Consider the following 21,355-nt stretch of genomic DNA (forward strand, 5'->3'; position numbering starts at 1 on the left):
AGGGAGGGGAAGCCGTGGTGGCTGCCCAGTGTGGGGCTCCCCGTACCCGCCCCCTCCCCCCCCGGCCTCCCTGGCGGCTGTCCGACACACAGGCGGGTGCCTGGTGGTCCCTGCAGGGCCTGAGGCCCATGTGGCCTCAGGAAAGCCCGGCCACTGCCTGCAGTTTCCTGGTCAGTACCCACGGGACTCGCACCAATACGGCCACACGCGTTTAAGAAAAGCAATGGCACCTCGAAGCCCCCCACCCGCCTGTGGAAGGGACCCCGCTGGCCGGCCTGGAGACCCGGCCACCAGTTCTCGATGGCCCCGTGGCCCAGCCGCCCAGGGCCCAGCTCGGTGCCCTGCCCCCAGGATGGAGGGAGGAGCCCTCGGGCATGAGGACTGGGGGGCGCGGAGAGTCCCCACTGCCCGGGGCCCAGTGCTGGGCGCTGCTTCCCGCTGGCCTGTGTGTCCGGATCCAGTGCCCTGGACACGGGCCCGCCTGCAAACCAGGACAGGCAGCAGGCCCAGGCACACGGCCAGATTTCGGGGAACACAGGAGGCAGGGGGACACCTGATCTGGGGCCCCAACAACAGGACCCTCAGCCCGACAGACCCTGCGCCCTCTCCAGGGACTGTGACGTGGTCTAAAGAGGGCATCTCGGGTTTGTGAGTCCCAGCGGGGCAGCTACCCCTCCAGCTGGGCCCTGCATGGGGGCGGCCGGCGGGCGGGGGCCGGGAAGCTCTGCCTTCTCTGAGGGGCAGACGGGAACTCTGCGGCTGCAGCAGGTGAGGGACCAGCTTGGGTCACACACAGTGTCTTGTGAGCCTGCTGGCAGGGCCCTGGTCCACTGGGGCCCTCCGTCTCTTCATCTGTCCGATGGGAGGCAGGGCCTCTGACAGGCTTCGCTAGCTGCCAGCGGGCTCTGCTCCGCTCTGCTCTGCCCTCCTGCGGCCCCTCGTCTCACCGAGGATCAAGTTTAAAGCCCTCGGAGGAGGCCTTGGAGCCCGGCCGAGGACCTGCCCCGCTCAGGTCTCGGCTCCTGCTGGCTCTGCCGTCTGGGTTTGGGGCCCCGTTCCTCCCACCCCCCACACACCTCCAGCACCGTGGCCGCCAGCTGTCCCCGGCCACCTGCCTGTGCCCGCGTGGGGCGGGCGTTACCTGCGTAGCCGCCGGACGCCTTGATGTACATCTGGCCGTACTGCTCCTCCGCCATCGTGTCGTAGGCCTCGTCCTCCTCCTCGTCATCCTCGTTGTGGTACGAGGTGGGGCTGTCGGTGGTGGGCAGGCTGCTGGCGCCCGGGCTGGTCCGCTCCCCCTGGGGGTAGGGCACCTGCTGGATGCCGGGGATGAGGGTGGCCAGGCCGGGCACCCCGTAGTAGGAGACGCGGGGCAGCTTGAGCGGGGCCGGGCCGGCCGCCACGGCCACCGCGGCGCCCGCCGCGCCGTCCCGGGGCCCGGGCTCCAGCGGGCGCTTGGCCGCCAGGCCCGGGGCGGCGGCCGGGGGCAGCTCCGAGGCTTCGTGCTTCACGCGGGTCAGCAGCGGGATGGGCACGGCGGGGGACACGGCGTAGGGGGGCGCCGGGGCGGCGGGCGGCAGCTGGTGGCAGGGGCTCTGGGGCTCGGAGCCGGCGTCCTCCATGGCGGCGGTCTGCGAGTCGCAGTGGGGCGAGCTCACCTTGAAGAGCAGGTCGGTGCCGCGCTCCACGATGTGCTGGATCTGCAGGAAGCCGGCCGTGTACATGACCACGAGCTGCTCGCTGGCCGCCATGGTCAGCCGGCCCGTGTAGCAGAAGGACAGGATCTGCTGGAAGCAGGCGGGCGGCACCGAGCCCGGCAGCTCGAAGGCGCTCTTGCTGTTGCCGCTGAACAGGTCGCGGAAGTACAGGCTGCTGGCGGCCAGCACCGCCCGGTGGGCCTTGAAGGCCTGGCCCTTGACCACGATGGACACATCGCAGTAGAGGCCCAGCAGGCGCTGCTCGTTCAGGCAGCCCAGCACCGTGTTCCCGAAGTTGGGGATCTCAATGTGCAGCATCTGAGACATGGCGGGCGGCAGGCAGGCGCCGGAGGCCTCCGACTCTCAGCGCGGGAGCGGCCCCAGCGGGCACATCTGTGGGAGAGAGCAGGGGCACCGGGTCAGCTTCCTGGACGCCCAGGCCCCCCCATCCAGCAGGGCCCAGCCCCCAGCAGGAACCCCCACCCAGCTCCCCGAAATGCACACACCCAGCCCATGGCTCCCGGACCCCCTGCATCCAGAACGGTCCAAAGGTCTTGGGGGGACCCTGGCTGGGCCCTCGCTCAGAGCTGCACAGAGGCTGGAAGCCCAGAGCCCGCTCTGTCCCCCCCGCCCCCCCCCCCCGCCCTTGGGGAGAGAGCGAGCCCTGGGGGACACCCCACAGAGCAGAGATGAGGAGGCCTGCACCGCGGAGGGAGCTGGGGAGGGAGGGGGCCATCAGCCCGGCAAGCGGGAGGGGGCGGGAGGGGCCGGGCAGCCGCCCGCACAACTCTTTCCCAGGAAAAAGTTAGCAGCCAAGCAGCCCCTCACCCGCCTTTCCCCAGGGAGGGGCCGGGACCGGGAGCGAGGGGCACAGCCCCCCGGCACCCCCCCTCCGAGGCTCTGGGTCTCTGGTTTGTTTTCCCCGGAGCAGCAGCAGCAGCTGCGGCAGCGCAGGGGACGGCTGGGGGCGCCCGGGACGAGAGGGGGAGCTGGGAGAACTCCGGCCGGCTCTGCCCCTCCCGTCCTGCAGAGGAGACTCCGGGGCGGAGGGGCTCCCTCCCGAGCCGCCCAGGCGGCCCGGCTGCAGACCAGGAGCCTGTCCCGGCCCCACCTGCACCGCCCGCCCCGGTCCTAACCCGGCCAGTCCTCATGGCTGTGTCCCCAGCCCAGGTGACTGCAGGGTCACGGGGACCGGCCGCCGGGATGCCGCTGGCTGGGCGCCCCGGGCCGGGGCCGGCGCGGATCCCGCGGGGTTCGGAGGGGACAGGGGCGGGCGGGTGGCCGCAGAGGGCGCCGACCAACTCCGCCGCGGAGCCACACAAAGGGCGGCTCTGTCCGGAGGAAAGTGCCGGAGCCGCAGAGGCTGGGCGGCCGCGGGGGCAGCGCGAGGGCGGGGCGCCCGGACCGGACGGAGTTGGGCAGGTGGGCGGCCGCGGTGGGGCCCTCCCCCGCCCCCGCCCCGCGTGCCCCCCGCGGCGGGGAAGTTGCCCGCCAGGCCGGAGGGGACCTACCTCTGGCCGCCCGCTCCGCCGGCCGTGCCCGCAGCCGCCAGCTGCTCGGGGAATGCAGCAAACGGCGCGGGAGCCGTGGGGCGGGGAGGGTGCGGAGCGGGGGGAGGGGCGGGGGGCAGCGCGCAGGCAGCCCGGCTCAGCTGCACCCAGCCCAGCGCTCCCTCCGGGCAGCGCGCAGCATCTAAATGAAGGGGCCGGATGCGGACGGACATCCAGGCAGCGCGGGGATGAATAGCCGCCTTTGACGGGCGAGCCGGGCCCCTGCCAGCGCCCGGGCCGGCTTTGAAAACAGCGGCATGGCGTGCCAGAGGAATGCGGGCTCCGGGTGTTGGTACAAGACAGACTTTTGATGACTCACTGCAATGCAAACAAAGATGGCAGAAATACTGTACTGTACGCCGGGACGCGGGAGCCGCGGCAACGGCCGGCCTGGGAATTTATGTGCCGCTTTGTGCAGGCGCCGGCCCTGCAGCCGGGGTGTCAAAGCATCTGAACTATTCCAAACAGTCCGCAGCGCGGCAGGCCGCGCCCGCCCGCCCGCCCGCCCGCCACGGGGGCGGGGGTGAGGGGCAGGAGCCGGCGAGGGAGGGGGCAGAGGGAGGGGCAGGGGCAGATGAGGATGAGCCTGGAGCCGGAGAGCCAGGAGACCCCAGACCCTGTGGGGAGGCAGAGGCGGTGCCCGTTCCCTCCAGTGCGGGGGGGGGGGGGGTGTCCCACTCCCCGCGTCTCCTTGGGGACCAGAGCAGCAGGCTCAGCAGGTCCCGCCCAACACCCCCACCCCACTCGCGGGGGGAGTCACGTCCCCCAGCCCTCCCTTGGATCAGAATGTAAGCACTGGGCAGCCAGGGGGCCTCGGACGACCGGCCTGGCCCCCCACGGACCTGCCCCAGCAGACAGGGCAGCAGAGCAGCCAACCTCCCCTGGGCCCGTCCTGCCCCAGAGCACGGCCCCTCCTCGGCTGGGCTGCTCAGTGGGCCCCGGGGCCAAACAGCCTCCGTGTCCCCACCTGCCAACTGTGGCCGGAGCATGACCACGGCAGCCACAGGAGGGATGAGGTCGCCATGAAGGTGGCCCAGGTCTGGTCCCTGCAGCGACACATCCCTGTCCTCACCTGAGGGCTAGCCCTGTGGCCAGAGCGGGGAGGCTGCAGGGAGGAGGCCGGGCAGGCAGGTCCATCCCGTGCTCCCCCCACCCCCAGCCTGCAGGCAGCAGGAGAGGAAGCCATGGGGCTCCCCATCTCCCCCACCCCCATATGAGGAGCCCCAGGTGAGAGGAACTAACGGGGGGGAGGGGGGGTTCACACAGGGACTGGGATTGGGGCGCTGGCAGGAGTGGCCAGGGTACACCAGCAAGGGGATGGACTCGGACCCCCCACACACTGCGACCGGCAGGGCCGAACCCCAGCCTGTCCTTGCCCAAGTCCCGGGGGCCTGAGTGTGTGAGCCCAGAGGGCCACACAGGGAGAGAGAGAGGGACCCAGAGACTGGGACGGGGAGGGAGGGGTGCACCCTGGCCTGGTGCAGGGCTGGGCCCGGGGCCCCAGGACTCAGCCGGCCTCTGCTCCTGCAGCTACGGCAGCCTCATACGGAGCCTCCACTGCCTTCAGGCCCTGCCCACTCCGCCGCCTCCAGGAAGCTCACCGGCGCCTCAGGAGCGGGGAGCACGGGGGTCCGCCCAGTGCCTTCGGAGCATTTGCTGACGCTGGGCGTGGTTGGGCACAGGAGGGGGCGATGCTGCCAGCTCACAGCCCAGCGTGGAGGGCCCCCCACAGGCCCCCATGCCCTCAGCCCTCACCGTGGGGAGCCCCACCAGAGCACCACAGGGTCACCTGAGCCAGACGGGGGGTGCCCGGCCGGCGCGTGGAGGCCAGCAGAGGCGTGCTGTGTCCCAAAGGCCCGGGGCTGGGCAGGCCAGGGGCATCCTGAAGGCAGCCTGGGCGACAGCACGAAGCCTGGGCACCTGTCCCTCCAACAGCCTGTCCCAGGTCCCACGGGCACCACCCCGTGCCAGGCCCAAGCCCCGCCCTGCCACATCCACGTCCACATCCACGTCCAGATCCACATCCACGTCCACATCCATGTCCTGTGGCCTCCAGTGAACGACAGAGCCCAGGACCTCACAGGCACCACCCCCTGTGCCAGGCCCAGGCCCAGCCACACCACGTCCACATCCACGCCCACACCCACGTCCACGTCCCGTGGCCTCGCGCGGACACAGAGCCCGGGACCTCATGGGCACCAGGTCAGGGCTCTCGGCGGTCACCGCGGCGTTCAGGGAGGCGGCGTCAGTAAAGCCCTCGGCCGGGCGGCACTCGCTCAGCCAGGTGAGCTGTTACCTGCCGTGACCCGGCGGGAGGCGGCGGTCCAGGGGCGGCGCAGCCACACGGCCCCCTCCCCCGGGCCCGGCGGCTCAGGGCCCACGCCGGAGCTGGGGCCGGGCCGCCGGCCAGAGAAGGGCCATTCTTCCCGGGAAGGTGCGGGCTCGCGGCCCCGGGGACTGGGGGACTGGCTGGCCGCCGTGTCCTCCTGCCACCTTGCGGGCGAGCCTGGCGCCCGGGGCCGGCCCAGGGGAGTCCGGCCGCTGGTTTTAGGTTGCTTTCTTAGAAGCCTCGGCTGGGGCGGGAACAAAGCTGAACTTTAGGAGAAAAGAATGAAATAAAGGCTTGGTTTACCCTGTGCGGCAGCCAGCGGGGGGGCCGGGCCAGAGCACCACCTGCCAGGAGGGGGGCCCCCTCACCTTCCCTGCCAGCGGGCCTGCCTGGCACCTCGTCCCTCTGTCCACCTGCCCCCCGACTGCTTCCCCAGCGACGCCCCCTCTTCCGTCTCCCTCCACAGGAGCGCCCCCTCTACCCCACCCCCCACTGTTTGCTTCCAGGGGGTCAGGAGGAGCCAGGCAGAGATCCCTCAGTTCCTGTGCCCATCCTCAAAGCGACTGCACCACAGAACCCTCCCCCCCAGAACGCCCTTCAGAATGGAACCCCCTTTTGGCACCCCCTGCTGACACCACGAAGCCAGAGTCCAGCCTGGGGGCACCCCACGTAGACCCAGGACCTCCGCTGGGATGAGAAGACGTGGGTGACCAGCGGTCTCTTCTCTGGACCCTCCCTCTGGACACGGGGTCCCAGGCCCTGATGTGTCGGCCCCCCAGGCAGTTTAGCCCCTGCAAGAAGGGGCAGGCACAGGCTCCGGGAGTGCAGGCACCCGTGTGCGCCAACACACACACTGCCATATACGCACACACCCTCATGCACACGTGTGTGCACACATGCACTCGTATATGTACATGTGTACATACTCATGCACACACACGTGCGTGCACGCACGGGCCCAGGGACCAGCTGGGCTGAGTCTCACAGAAGCCCAGCAGCCCCGCCTGCCCCAGCCTAACCGCCCCCGCGGCGAGGGCACAGCCAGGCGCAGGAACGCGGGTTTGATTTCTGTGGGATCACCACCACAGGAATGGGAGGTGAGATAAATTAAATTAAATAAAATCATTTTGCAGGATTTAATTTTGCCAATCTAAAGAGGTCTGGACCTCAGCTAACGCGCAGTCATCAAACACACCACGGAAGGGGGAGGGGTGGGGCCGGAGAGAACAGAGCCCCGGCCCCCCGCCCTGCCCTGGCCGGGCCCGTCCCCTCCCTGGCAGCCCCCGGCCCCCAGGCTCCCAGCCTCCCGTCTCAGCAGAAGCTGCTGGTGGCAGGGACACCCCCCCGAAGAGTTTGGGGGGAGGACCCGTGGCCACACCCCCAAGATGGTGTCTGGCAGGGAGGCAGCAGGTTCCTCTGTGAGTCAGCATGCACACACACGGGAGCACACGCCTCAGAAGCATGCCCCACTGCTGCATGTACACAGGGAACACACGGAGCACACGCCTCAGGAACAGGCCCCGCTGCTGCGTGCACACAAGGAGCACACGGAGCACATGCCTCAGGAACATGCCCAGCTGCTGTGTGCACACATGGAGCACACGCCTCAGAAACATGCCCCACTGCTGCGTGTACACACGGAGCACATGGAGCACATGCTTCAGGAACATGCCCAGCGGCTGTGTGCACACACGGAGCACACAGAGCACACGCCTCAGGAACATGCCCAGCTGCTGTGTGCACACACGGAGCACACGCCTTAGGAACACGCCCCACTGCTGTGTGCACACAGGGAGCACACGGAGCACACGCTTTAGGAACAGGCCCAGCTGCTGTGTGCACACACGGAGCACACGCCTTAGGAACATGCCCCGCTGCTCTGTGGAGGCTGATGGAGGGGGGGGCTTCACTTTGGGCAGCGGCCTGCAGAGGGCTTTTCCATCACGGCTCAGGCCACGGCGCTGCCTGCAGGAGGGAAGCGCCCGGACCTCCTGGTGCAGAGCAGGCGGAGGGCAGGTGGGCCCTCTGGGGGCCGAGGTGCCGGTTGGCGTGAGGCTGCCCAGCTCGGCATGCCAGGCCCCGGGAGCTAGCAGAGCCCCCCCTGCTCCAGGCTTCGGTGTCCATTACCGTTAATGCACCATCAGCAGGGCCTCCTCCTCGGCCTCCCCTCATGGGGGCCAGCTGCCCGTGAGCCCCGAGAAGCAGGAGCAAGGCTCCAGGGCGGGGTCTCGGCTGCCAGGAGCCCTTCCCCCGGGCCCTAGCCCACCCCCTCCAGGTGGGTGCAGAGAAGGAAACTGAGGCGCTGAGAGGGCCAGGGCACCCCATCCCCACGCTCCCTGCCTCCTGCTGTGCCCCCCGCGCCGGAGGACAGAGCCCGGAGGACAGAGCCTGCCCAGCTGTTGGGGCTCTGCTGAGAGACAGGTCCCACCGCGGCCTCCGCACGGGGCTGCTCTGCTCGGGAGACCCCAGCACGGAGGGACCCACAGGCCCCCCTCCCAGGCCCCTCCCGGCTCCGAGTCCCGGCCTGAGAGGCAGAGGTGAGAGGCCTCGGGCAGCCGGCCAGGCACCTGGGCAGCCTCCACCCAGACCACAGCCTGGGCCGGTGGAAGCACAGAAGCCGGTTTTAACTGCATAACAAACGTCTGCCTGGAAGCTCTTCTTCCCAAACACAGAGGGCAGCATGCCAGGCTCTGCAAACCCAGAGCGGCGCCCAGGAGAGGCAGGACCAGCCTGTCCCCAGACCCAGCACCAGCCAGGGCACCCCCACCCCGGCCCCGAGGCCCAGGGAGCCCCCACCCCAGACCCCAGAACCAGTCAGGGCACCCCACCCAGCACCAGCCAGGGCACCCCACCCCGGCCCCGAGGGCCAGGGCACCCCACCCCAGACCCAACACCAGCCAGGGCACCCCCCACCCCAGCCCCGAGGGCCAGGGCACCCCCACCCCAGCACCAGCACCAGCCAGGGCACCCCCACCCCAGCCCCATCACCAGCCAGGGCACCCCACCCAGCACCAGCCAGGGCACCCCCACCCCAAACCCAGCACCAGCCAGGGCACCCCACTCCAGACCCAGCACCAGCCAGGGCAACCCAATCCAGCCCCGCGGCCCAGGGCACCCCCACCCCAGACCCAGCACTAGCCAGGGCACCCCACCCAGCACCAGCCAGGGCACCCCCACCCCAGACCCAGCACCAGCCAGGGCAACCCAATCCAGCCCCGCGGCCCAGGGCACCCCTTCCCTCCACCAGGCCCCATCAGACCCCAGCCACAGGGCCCGGTTGGGTGCGAGCTGGGTGGACACCGTTAGGTGGACAGGGCCCGGCGTCCCGCAGCACACGACCTGTGCAGGGCCCTGCCGAGGGTCAGGGGAGGGTCTCTGGGGCTGGGCTGAGCGCCCGTCCGGGGGCAGGCAGCTGTGGCTCATCTCACACAACTCCCGCCCCAGCACTGAGGCGTGTGGGTGGGGGTGGGTCTAAGCAAACACCAGCAGGGTCACTCAGCAAAGCGCCCGTCCCGCCCCGCCCCGCCCCGGGGCCCCCACCGGCCCCACCTCCAGCCCCGAGCCCCACGGAGGCCGACACCGCCAGGAAAGGGTTCCCGAGGCTTCCCGGGAATTAAGCGGTGTTGTGAGCAGAGCTGACAAGCTCCCCGTATTTGTAATTTAAATAACGTGAGCTTGAAGAGTGTCTCCCTGGGGCGCAGTTTAATAACTTAAAAAGCCAGCACGCTCCTGGTCTGCACCTCCTCCTCTCCCATCACCCAGACAGGGTCGCCCTTAACCCCTGCGTGGGGGTCCCGGGGCCCCCCCCACCCGGCCCACGAGGCACCCCTTCCCCTCCCTCCATAGTGGGCCTTGGGGGTCTGACGGGGGGGTCCCCAGACGCTGGGCCGGGGTCCGGGAGCCCTCCCAGCCCTGGGCGGGGAGCGGTGGGGGTGTGCCAGCCGGTGGGGTCACTCAGCTCATTAAGAAGCCGCCCCCACACGCTCCCTCGTTAATATTCATCGCTCTCCTCATCTGCATATCCTGCCATAAATAGTCGAGGTAAGACACCAGCTCCCGCTTTTCTAATTATGCTTAAAAATCTGATGTAAATCAGCCAGACACACAAACACTAAATCAGCCACCGTGGGGGGGGCGGTTACACGGAGATGCACCCCCCCAGCCCCACTCCGGGTTCACAAGGCGGCGGCTGCCGGCGGAGCCCACCTGGCCCAGAGCTGGCGGCCAGGCCACGCGTGTTGCCCTCAGTAAAGAGACAGGACACGAGGGGGGCGGGGGAGACGCCCATAGAACCTCAAGGACCGCCACCCCTCCCCCGGGGCCTGCCAGCCTGCCCCACCTTCTCCCCAGGGGCTCCTTCGGCCGGAGACACCCAGGCTGGGCGCGCCCTGGCTCAGTCTTCCTGTAGGAGGGCAACCCGGGCCCGCACGGTGGCGCAGACACAGATCCAGGCCCCTTGGGCAGCGGTGGCCGGAAACCAGGGCACCTGAGACAAAGCACCATCCGGAGCCCGGGAGGGGCACCCACAGCGGGTCCCGGCCCCAACGCCAGGGCCGCTGACTTCCGACCTCCGTCTGGGAGCTGGGCCCTGAGCCAGCTCCTCCTCGGGGGGGGGGGGGGGGGGGGGCACCTCAGGGACCCCGGAGGCACGGGCCCGGGGACAGGAGGGCCGCCATCTGCCTTTGGAGAGCGATGCCGCCGCTGCCCGCCTCTGCCTGGCATCCTGCCCGGGCCTATTTTTAAGCCCATTTACTAGAAATCCCACAAATTAAAGGAAATACGGATAATGCAGCCGGGACCCTGGGGCCGAATAAAAGCTCCGAGTAACTGTCCTCCTGCGCGGCGTGAGAACGTAACCGCAGCCGGTCTCCCGAAGCCCTGCGCGGTGTTGTGGGGGGGAGGTGAATGGGGGGTCTGTGCTCGCCGGTACCGGAGGCCGTAAAAGGTAATCGCTGGTATGAAAAATAAAGACAGAGACGCCAGCTGACTTTACGGCCCAGGTAGCCACACACGGCGGGCGGCGCGTAGAAGGCGGGTCCAGGCTGGGGGGCCTCTCTCCTGGGCGAGGCGGCTCCCGTACAGGTACAGGAGGAGGTGAGGGTGCCAGGCCACCATGGGGATCCGCCCTCACCAGCGCCAGGCACCGCCCGCCTCAGCGCCTGGCCTCCCCCGGCTGGTTCCTGTGCCTGGAACCCCCCGGCCTCGTCCGGGTGGCTCCCTGGCTCCCCCGAGCCCCCCAGCCTCACCCAGCTGGCTCCCTGGCTCCCCCAAACCCCATTGCCTCACCCAGCTGGTTCCTGTGCCCGGAACCCACCGGCCTCGCCTGGCTGGCTCCCGTGGCTCCCCCGAGCCCTGCAGCGGGGGCTGCAGACACCGACGGCACACCGGAGCCCGGGGAGGGGCCAGCGGCGATGAGCCGGGACCAGGGGCCCTTTGCTCACTCCGAGAGGACCGGGACATACCGGGCACCTGAGGGGTGGGGTCCTGAGGGTCAGGCCCAGGCCACGGGCGCACCCGCCTCGGAGGCGAGTCCGGACAGGGGCCGGGCAGCCGGGCGCTCCGGGCACAGGGCACCGCGACGCAGCGGGTGGTGGGCAGCCCCACCGGGTCTCGGGTCCGCCGTGAACCCGGAGGCGCAGACCTCGGCCTTCGCTGACCCTCTCACCCTTTTTATTTATTTTAAAAATATATATATTTTTTATTGATTTTGTACAGAGAGGAAGGGAGTTAGAAACATCAATGAGAGAGAGTCATCGATCAGCTGCCTCTTGCACACCCCCTACCGGGGATATGCCCAAAACCAAGGTACATGCCCTTGACCGAATCGAACCCGGGACCCTTCAGTCCTCAAGCCGACACTCTATCCATTGAGCCAAACCGGTCTCGGCCCTCTTACCCTTTTTATTGTTTATTTGCCCCAGGACCGTGGCCGGTTCTGGTTCTCAGCCACGTCAGTGGGGCCGTCTGTACCTGTAACCTGTGGTTTGGGCCACACCTCTGGCTAATTTACTTGGTTTTGATGAGTTTATTCATAAGGCAATTTTTACTTATTTTTATTGATTTCAAGGGGAAGGGAAAGGGAGAGACAAACATCCACGATGAGAGAGAATCATTGATCGGCTGCCCCCTGCACGCCCCTTACTGGGGGTCGGGCACACAACCCAGGCACATGTCCTGACTGGGAATCAAACTGTGACCTCCTTCCTGGTCCATAGGCTGACGCCCAATCACTGAGCCACATTGGCTGGGCTGGCAGGTGGGTGACCGGTCCTGGTCCCACAGCCCAGGGCCCAGAGGGCAGCCCGGCTCTGGGCAGTCTCCGCCTCCTCTGGTGCCTGAGGAGCCAGAGGGACCCCTGGGAACTGGGGAGGCGGCACCCTGAGGGTCACCCGACCTGCAGCCCAGAGAGCACGCCGCAGTCAGCTGGCACCTCGGCTCCCAGCGGCTCCCGTGGGAGCACTGAGGGTAAATATGTTAATCTGAGCTCAATCACGGCTGTGGAACCAGGTGCTGCTGCGTCGGTGACGGCTCAGCACGGAGACACCACTGCGTGTCGGAGCGCCCGTCCAGGGCAGAGGGGACCGAGCACACGGGTGGGGAGGGCGGGGAGGGGAGGCCGCTGCAGGCTCCCCAAACGTGAGCCCCGCACCCCGGACCCCCGAGGCCCAGCCTGGCAGGAAACGCCCTCCGGCTTCTGGGCGCGGGCGGGACTCCGGGGCCGGGCCGGGCCACTCCGGTCCCTTCCTCCAGCCGTGACCGCATCCAGGTGCAGCCGGGAGGCAGGGCCTGGGCCTGCAGCCTGAGGGGCCTCTACCTGCCCCACGGAGCCGGGAGCAGGAGCCGGTGTGGGCGATGGGCAAGCTGGGGGCGGGCGGGCGGGCCTGGACACACCTCCCCGTGCCTCGGCGGCTTGGGGACCGCTGCCTGGTCGGGGCCGCTGGACGCACGGAGGCGGCAGGAGCGGGAGCAGGACACCACAGCCCCGGGCCAGGATCTCACATGATCTCGGGACAGAAACCCTCTGTCGCCCGAGCTCCCGATTCCGGAACTCCCATGGAAGCAGGCACCACACTCACACGAGACAGGCACCGTGGTCCCAGCAGCCCCCGGGCTGCCGACCGGAGAGGAAGCCGAGGGGCGAGCACGGCCCCAGCGCCCGGGCTCTGAGCAGGGGGGGCGGGTCAGCGTGGGGGCCTGACCTCGTTAACCTACGACCTGCCCTGCATGCCGTCCGCCCTGCATGCCGTCCCCCCTGCGGGGGCGCCGGCCGGCTGGGGCACCGGCCTGGGGCTCCCGCCGCGCTCCCAGGAGCTCCCCGCGAGGCTCCGTGGAAATCAGCGGTGGTAACGTAATCACAGCTGCGGCCGACAGGCCGCTCCGCGCCTCCTTCAGTTATAATTATTACCCAAGCCGGTGAGGACGCGGAGGAGGAACCGAAACCCTGAGGGATGCCCAGGGCCTGGGGGGCACCCCCTGCCCTGCCCTCCCCACCTCCGCCCCGGCCGCCCTCCCCACGCCGGACCAGGAGCGCGGACCTTCCGCAGGGCTGGGCGTCTACCCGTGGCCTGGCCAGGTGAGCGGGCGGAGCAGCGGAGGGCGGCGAGGGGCAGCGGCACCTGCCGTCCGCGTCCCGCCCCAGCCCCTCCAGGGTGGCACCTGGAACCCAGAAGGCCGTGCGGCCCACCCCCGGGACAGCTCCTCCGGTGGGGCAAGAGGTGTCAGACACCCTCCAGCGCCCCTGGGTCCTGGCTGACCCTCTGGCAGCTCTGGGCAGCTCAGCACAGAGCCGGCTGTGACCACAGGCCCCCAGCGAGCACAGAGCACAGGACCCCAGCGAGCACAGGACCCCAGCGAGCACAGAGCACAGGCCCCCAGCGAGCACAGGCCCGCAGCCAGCACAGGCCCCCAGCGAGCACAGGCCCCCAGTGAGCACAGAGCACAGGCCCCCAGTGAGCACAGAGCACAGGCCCCCAGCGAGCAGGGGTGGGTGGGCCACAGGCGTGAGGACCTGGCGGCGGCGGGGCCATCCTGAGCCTTGGCACACCCAGGACCGAGCCCCCACGTGGGTCCGGGAGAGCGAGGAACAGGCCCTAGAGCCGGGGAGGGAGTCCTCTGATTTTGGGACTGCAGACCTCAGAACAGGGAGAGCATACATTTTATTTATTTATTAAAACATGGATTTTTAGAGAGAGAGATCCATCCCGCCCCCTTCCGCCACGGACCAGGGACTAGGCTGTGGGGGAAGGCACTGTCCTGAGACACAGCCCGGACGGAGGCTGGGGGGCCCCGGGACAGCAGTGCCCCCCCCCCAGCCCCCCGCCCATCCCGGGAGAGCTGCTGGAAGCAGTGTGGCCCAAGGGTGCTCTGGCGGGAGGCGCTGAGGCTGCGGCGCTGAGAGCCGTCCCTCCGAAGCCGTGAAGCCGTTCCCTCACAGGAAGGTGTTGCAAACACAGACACGAAACCCGGCGGGTGCAGCCCCACCGCCAACCACCGGACCGGGTTCCCCACATGCCAACCGGCAACCGCCATGCCTGACACCACCCTGGACCTCCTGCCGCCTCGCCGCGGGCACCGCCCACCCGACCACCGCCGGCTCCGGCCAGTGAGGGCACGTCTGTGCAGAGCAGGTCATGGGGTGCCGAACGCCCTGAGGGGGAAGAAGGGCCGCCTGCACCCCACACCCCGCCCAGCGTCACGCTGGACACCCCAGGGCCCAGGAAGCCACCGAGTCCTGAGGACTCAGGTCCTGGGGCTCCACGAAGCCCTGAGGGCCTGGCTGGGGCTCCCAGCGCCCCCGTGCCCGTGCCCTCTCCCCAGGACAGTGAGCTCACCCTCACGCTCGCTCATCCACACCCAACTGTGGCTGCGGCACCGCCGAGAGCCAGGAGACATTGCTGGCAGGTGCCCGGGCCTGGCAGCCTCCACACCCCAGTGCCCCCTGGGGCGACTGTGGGAGCAGAGCTCCGGGGGAGGGGAGAGGCGGGGTGGGCTGGAGGTGCAGGGCCTACCACAGGGCACCCCCTCCCCACAACGGGGCAGCAGAAGCCAGGGGCTCCCCTTTCCTCCCTACAGTTAGGAGCCAGGCCACCCTCAACCTCTATTTTCTTAAAAGCTTTTTTTTCCGTTTTTATTAAAAAAAATCCAATTATAGCACAAATCTCTCAGCAGGGGTCAGTGTGGAATAAGAATAGCCCGAGTTAATGGACATGACACAGGCAAGATTAATGCCGGAAGGGTTTCCGAAGTTGTATGATGCAGATTTCATTAACATTTTAATTGTAATGTATCTTTTTAATCTCCTCTCACCCTAATGGTTTTACATCCAAAAGGAGAAATAGGAAGAAAAAACTGCTGACAACAACAAAAAGTATCAACATACGAAACTTAACAAAGGCGCTTAGCAGTGCCACGGAAACCAAATCAAATGAGCACAACTATGTTAACATTCTGTTTCCTAACGGCAAGGAAGTCAGAATGCAGCCAGAGCTGTCCCTGCCCCGTTCCGGGCGGGGCGGGCGGGGAGGGGGCCGGGGCGGCCGGGGCGGCCGGAGGGAGGGCCCAGCACCCCGCTCTCTGTTCCGACGGCTCCCTCGGAGGCCCCAGCAGCCCCTGCTCCCCAGGGCCGGCCGCCAGGAAATGCCAGTCTTCAGAACACACCAGCCTCGGGGCGGGAGCCCCCCGTACCACAGGACAGGATGGGGAGGGGGCTCCATCAGGAGGGGCATCTGCTAGGGCAAGAGCTGGGCGGAACACAAGCGGGCACCCGCCCCCCCCCAGGCCCAGGAGGAGGCCCCGAGGGCCTGGGCGGCACCACTACCTCCAGTTTCCAAAGGTGTTTTCTCTGGAAATACAACCAACCCTGACCACTCAGGGCCCGGGCTTTTATTTATTTATTCTTAATATATTTGCATTGATTTCAGAGAAGAAGGGAGTGGGAGAGAGAGAGAAACATCAATGATGAGAATCATGGCTCGGCTGCCTCTTGCACGCCCCCTACTGGGGATCGAGCCCACACCCCAGGCACAAGCACCCTTGAGTGGAATTGAGCCCTGGACCCTTCGGTCTGCAGGCTGATGCTCTATCCACTGAGCCACACCAGCCAGGGCCAGATTTTTATTTTCAATCAATAAACGCTCCTAGAGCACCGAGCTTGTGCTTGACCCTTCGGCCCAATCCGGCTCCCCCAGGACCACACCCCAGGCCCAGGCGGCCCTCGGGGACCGAGGCTGGGCCTGGGACACAGCTGCTCACCCGGTGACTATATATGGGCACTTTCAGCCCCTTCATCCCCGCCCCGGCACTGCCCGCTTCCCAGGCTCGGGCAGGCTCGGGGCGGGCCCAGGAGCTCGGCCCACCCATGGCCATGTGCCCTCCTGGATGCCAGGCCGGCCTGGGGGAGGGCAGGATTCCTCCGGACCGCCAGCGCCAGCCGCTCCCCCTGAGGCCGAGCCTCGGAGCAAAGAACACTGCCCTCCTCCCTGGGGACTGGGGAGCAGCCTCCCTTAAAGGAGCAGGCCCCCACTGGCTCCAGCCCACTTCGGGGGGGGGGTGGAGGAAGGCCCCCCAGGCCAAGCCCGTGCTGCACAGAGGCCCCAGGCCAGGCTGCTCACTCAGCCGCCCAGCACCTAATACGGAAGCTACCATGTGAGGCACAGGGAGAGCTCAGAGAGGGTGAGCTAACCCCCCACACACACAGCCTCGGGGCACACGTGACCTGGGAGAGACTGAGAGCTGGTACCCTCTGCTTGCCCGGACACAGGCCTGGCCAGCGGTGGGGGCGGGCAGGGCCGAGAGCCCAGATGCCCCCCCCAGTCCTTCTGATCCCCGTGACCCCAGCCCAGACATCCACGGGGCATGGTGCCCTCCCCCGGGATGCCAGCCACAGGCACCAGGGAGCCATGCTCTAAGCTCCTGTCCTGACCCTTCCAGACGCCCGTGTCTGCCCCGTCCCCCTGGGGAGCCCCTCCCGGGTCACCTGCCCCCAGGCCTGACTGTGGAAGACAGAGGCCAGCCCACGGAGAGGAAGCCCAGGCCCACCGTGTGTGTCGGCAGCTGCAGGTGCAGAGCAGCCGCGCCCCCAGCATATCTCACTGATGACCTCATCCGGCGGCCTGCTGAGAGCAGGACTTGGCTCACGGAGAAACCCGTGGAGGCCAGGCCTGCCCCCGAGGTGAGCCTGCCTCAGGCCGCGAGGCCGCCCCAGCCCCTGGGGTCCAAGGCTGGAGGGCGGGAAGGGCATGACCGCTCGGCACACAGTGAGGGGGTGAGGGGGGACCGGGAGGGGTGGGGCTGGGAGAGACTCAGGCCTCCTGGGTGGAGTGGAGGGCCCCCCCACTGCTCTGCTCCAGCCCACAGGCTCACCCAGGGGTGGAGGGGCCGGACCGCTCGCCTCAGGGAAGAAGAGAGGGTGCCCTTCAGGAACGAGGCGCTCCAGGGCCCCCGAGGGTCCCAGCTCACTGACCCAGGAGACAAGTGGCCAGCTGGGGTGTGAGAGGCCCAAGGGAGCCGGTCCCACCCAGGCCCTGCCGGCCCCTCACCAGCCGTCAGACCCCGGCCCAGCAGACCCTCAGCCCCTGCAGTGCACAGGCTCTGGGCAGCCTCTGCTCAGTGGGAGCAGCTGGGGTCTAAGGGGCTGGAATACCTGCAGGGAACCCCCAGGGGCACCACCCATAGGGTTCACTCCCCTGAGACCAGGCCTGGGAGCCAGCCCCAGGTTCCCGGGGATGAACAAAGGGCCTGGTTCTCCAGAGGAGCGTGCCGGAGTCTGGAGAGAGGGCCTGATCAGTGCTCCCTGGGCAGACTCTCACCACCCACCCCCAGCCCCACGCCCGGCAAGGTGCTCCTCTTACCCCCACAGCCCCAGGGGACCACACCAGCCGAGAGAAGGCCAACCAGAGTGCAGGTGAGAGAGCTCAGTGAGCAGCGGGCAGGTGGGTGGCGGCAGGGAGCCGGCCCCAGGTGTCTGAGGTCTGTGTCCCGTGCATTTGGGGAGCACGGGCCTCAGGGGGCGAGGTGCAGAGTGCAGCGGGAACCCCCAGAAGGGTCAATGCCCATTGCTGACCTTCTGTCCCCTCAGGGGCCCTGGGCCCACCCCAGCCCATGTCACAGGCTTGGTGAGCAGGACCCCAGCAGTGAAGGTCCTTGGGGCCATGGCCATCGTCCCTCTTCCTGGAGCCGCACGCTCACGTTTGGTGGAAGACAGGAGTGGTCTGCAGGGTTCTGCACGGTCGCCATGAGCCCCCCTCCCCAGGGGCCCCTCGGGCACACGTCTGTGACCAGAACCCGGGGCGGCAGCCTGGCGTTCCCGCTCCGCTGGACATGGCGTGGGCGGGGGGAGGGGTGGACGGCGTCACCAGCTGGGTGTCGGACCGCCGTCCAGCGCCGTCCGGCCGTCCTGGGTGTGACCACTGACAGAGGATCTCTGGCCCCTGAGCCGGGACAGGCGATACCTCGCTCTGCGTCTGCACGCCCTCCGGCGGCTCTGGGACATCGGGCGAACCCCCAGGTCTCATCTTCCGTGTCCCTGGCCCGGCTCCAGCTCAGGTGCCACCCAACGGGGGAACGGCCCGGGGAAATGCCCGCAGGCCGGGGGCACGTCCATGTGCCACCGGGGAGGGAGGGTGTGCTGGGAGCTGGGAGGAGCGCACCCCTGACCCTTCTCCTCTTTCCTGCCAAGCCTCGTTTCCTCATCCGTAAAATGGGCCAACAAAGGAGGGAGGCCGCTCCCCGTCCTGTGAGTCTGAGTAACACAGCCGCCCGGGAGGGGAGAGGGGGAGGGGAGCCCCGGAGGGAAACCTCCGCAGACCAGCCCCCAGCCTCGGGGAGCGGGAGGGGCCGCTGCGGGGGAGGCGGGAGGGACCCCCTTCACCGGATGGTGAGCTCTGAGCTGGGGGGAGGGGGCAGGAAGCAGCTACCCCCACCTCCAGGCTCACCCACCCCAACTTTCCACCACTCCACCCCCACAGGCTCAGGGACCAGGAGCAGCCCCCGGAGGCCCGGCTGGGTCCCCATGGTGGGGCAGGATGGGGCCCAGGAAATGCCCCTGGGAAGGGGGTGCCCGGTGCCCACGGGGCCGACATCTCAGGCCGGAGGCCGAGGGGGAGGGCGGCACTCACCAGCCGGACAGGCTTCCAGAGCCCAGCGGGAGCCGGAGGTGACCTCTGACCTCGTGACCCGCGCACCCGCGGACCGGCCGCAGCTGTGCGCAGCCGGTGCGGGTCACACCTGGGCGTCCCTGGAGGCCCGCGCCCCGGACACGGACACTGACCGCGGCGGCAGGGGTCCCCTCCGGGCAGTGCGGCCGCCCAGGCTCCCCGGGTGTGCGGGGGAGGGGTACCCCATCCTCCCTCCCCAGACTGGGGTTCGCGCGAGGACGGAGCAGGGGTCCCACCGGGGCCGGCAGGAGAGGTGATGGGACCCGCCTCGGACCCCAGCCAGGGTGGAGGGTGCGGCCTCCCGGCCTGGCCCCGGGGCCACCGCGCCGGCTTCCCCGCCCGCCGCGCCCGCGGGATGCGCTCACCGGCCGTCCGGGGGCGGCGGCGGCGGGAGGGGCCGGGGTCCGGGAGGCCGCGGGGGGAGCCGCCGGGAGGGGGTGCGGCTCGGGGCGGGGAGCCGCCGGGAGGGGCGCCCCAGACCCCGGCGCCGCGAACTTGGGTGCGGGCCGGCGGCGGCACTGCGGCAGCGGGCGGCGGCGCGGAGTTGGGAAGTCGGGGACCCCGCGCCGGGGGCGTACCTGGGGCCGGGGGGCACGTGCGGCCGTGGCACCTGCAGCGGGAACCGGGCCGGCCGGGCGGCCTGCGGCGGGGCGGCCGCGGCGGCAGGAAGTCTGTCCGCGGCTCACATGGACTTTCCCCGCCTCGCCCGGCACCGGCCGCTCCGCGGGGCGGGGCGCGCGGTTAAAGGGACAGCGCCGGCCGCGCTCCACCAGGTGGGCCGGGCGGCGGGCGGGGGGCGGGTTGGGAAGGCGGTGCCCACGTGCTGGGACCGGAGGCCCCAGGCCCCTGCCTCCCCCGGGGCGCCCTCCCGCGGCGGCCGCGTGCGCACGGAGCAGCCTGCGGGGCGGGGGGGGGGGGGGGTAGGCGCCCCTGGGGCTCCGGGCCGAGGGGCGCGCCTCGGGGGCGGACGCTGAGCCCAGGAAAGGAAGCTGCCGTGCGGGCGCCCATGGGCGCTGCGGGCCGGACGGGTCTGCTCCAGGCGGGTGAGCGGGGCTCACCAATGAAATGGGGTTCTGCTCTAAAGCCACCTGCACACCCAGGGGCACCCACAAAAGCCGCCCCCAAGTTGCCTGCACCTGCCCCGGGGCCTGGGGTCAGGACGCTGCCATAGTCCCCTGGCTCCCTCCCCCCACCAGGGGCCTTGCAGGAAAAGGGGGGTGGCACCAGGACGTGGTCCCCCTCACAGGGTCAGTGAAGAGCAAGGGCCCCCCCACCTCCCAGACTACATTCTGGGGCCCGTGAGGGTCAGAGGCTGAAGCCCCGCAGGACAGTTAGCCAAGGTCATTCCCAGGACAAATGTCAGAGCCTTTGTCCACATGTCCCCGGTGCCCAGGCTCCTGCTAGGTACGTGACCTTGGTGGCAGACCGACCCCAGGCCCAGCTTGAACCCTCGAAGACTCTGGGCACCCCCCGGAACCCCATTAGACATGGCCCCGGGCCTCACTGCCACCCAAGCCCTCGGGCAGCCTGTCTTCCTGTGTGGCTTGTGCTCCTGGTCCGGGAGGTGCAGGGGAGAGAAGCAGGTGAACTGCCCACCCCAGGGGCCAGCGGAGCCCGGGGCCAGGGGGGGACCACGCCCAGGTCCCGCAGCTCCGCGCCCAGGATTCCCGGGGCTCCTCGGTGCCGTGGTGACGCCGACACGCAGACTCACGGCGGTCCTGGGAAGGTGGCTTCCACATGTGACCGGTGTGAGCAGAGAGATGCTACCTGCTTCCAGCCATGACAGCCATGCACTCCCTCGGGCCCTCCCATAGCCGGGGTGTGTTTGTATGTGTGTGTGTGTGTGTGTGTGTGTGTGTGTCACTGAGGAGGGGACCCACACAGGACCTGGAGGGTGACGGCCTCATCAGCAGCAGGTGGGGACAGGGCTGGGTGAGGGGGCAGCTGGGGAGCCTGGCACCTGGGAGCAGCCCCAGGGCTTGTCATCGGCCTTCAGCTCCACCTGCTCGTGTTGGAGCCTCTGCTGCATTCCGTGTGTGTGTGTGTGTGTGTGTGTGTGTGTGTGTCCACCGCAGTTTTCACAATGATCTCTCTTTCCTCCTGTTTTACTGAAGTGCAGCTTGGATGGGCTCACTCACACAGGGTGCCGGCTGCCGCACTGGGCGGAGAGAATCTGAACCCCCGAGGGATGGGGCTGAGAAGCTCTGCCCTTCATATGGTCTGTGATTGATTATTCAGATACTGGGGGGGAGGGGGGGGTCCCCTCAGCCGAGTGCCTTCTCCTAGTCTAGGACCCCTCAGGGGATGTCCGCCTGCCAGCATAGGCCCCGGGGGATCGGGCCTAAGCCAGCAGTCACACATCCCTCTGGCAATGGGGCTCTCGCAGTCTGGGACCCCTTGCTCCCCGCCCGCCCACCTGTCGTAGCGGTAGGAAAGGCCTCCACCACCCTGCTGCACTCACCAGCTGTGAACCCTGCTTCTCAGGAGCTGCCCCCTGGTGGTCAGTGCACGTCATAGCGACCGGCCGTTGTGCCAGTTGTTCCTCGGCTTGGTTGATTTGCATATTAGGGCTTGATTACACAGGACTGTGACCAGTGAGCCTGCTGCTGGCTGATAGGCAGGTGT

The 21,355-nt window shown here is 68.8% G+C and overlaps 1 protein-coding gene across 4 annotated transcripts in view; it reads right to left on the reverse strand.

Annotated features, from left to right (window-relative positions):
• The window catches only part of NACC2 (NACC family member 2), a 51,206-nt gene that overhangs the window by 18,042 nt on the left and 11,809 nt on the right, over positions 1-21,355 (reverse strand). The window contains exons 1-2 of one of the 4 annotated variants that reach the window (XM_084907345.1): positions 19,309-19,446; positions 1,142-2,090 (exon numbers count right to left, since the gene is read on the reverse strand). In XM_084907345.1, coding sequence (XP_084763471.1) covers positions 1,142-2,024 — 883 coding nt within the window. In that variant the 5' untranslated portion in view covers positions 2,025-2,090; positions 19,309-19,446. Of the gene's footprint in view, positions 1-1,141; positions 2,132-18,691; positions 19,043-19,308; positions 19,447-21,355 lie in introns of those variants that run through there. The other 3 variants (XM_084907346.1, XM_084907348.1, XM_084907347.1) reach the window with 3 other exon arrangements.

This window comes from Pipistrellus hanaki (genome assembly GCF_964339955.1).
Source record: "Pipistrellus hanaki genome assembly, contig: scaffold_62, whole genome shotgun sequence".
NCBI classification, from domain to species: Eukaryota; Metazoa; Chordata; class Mammalia; order Chiroptera; family Vespertilionidae; genus Pipistrellus; species Pipistrellus hanaki.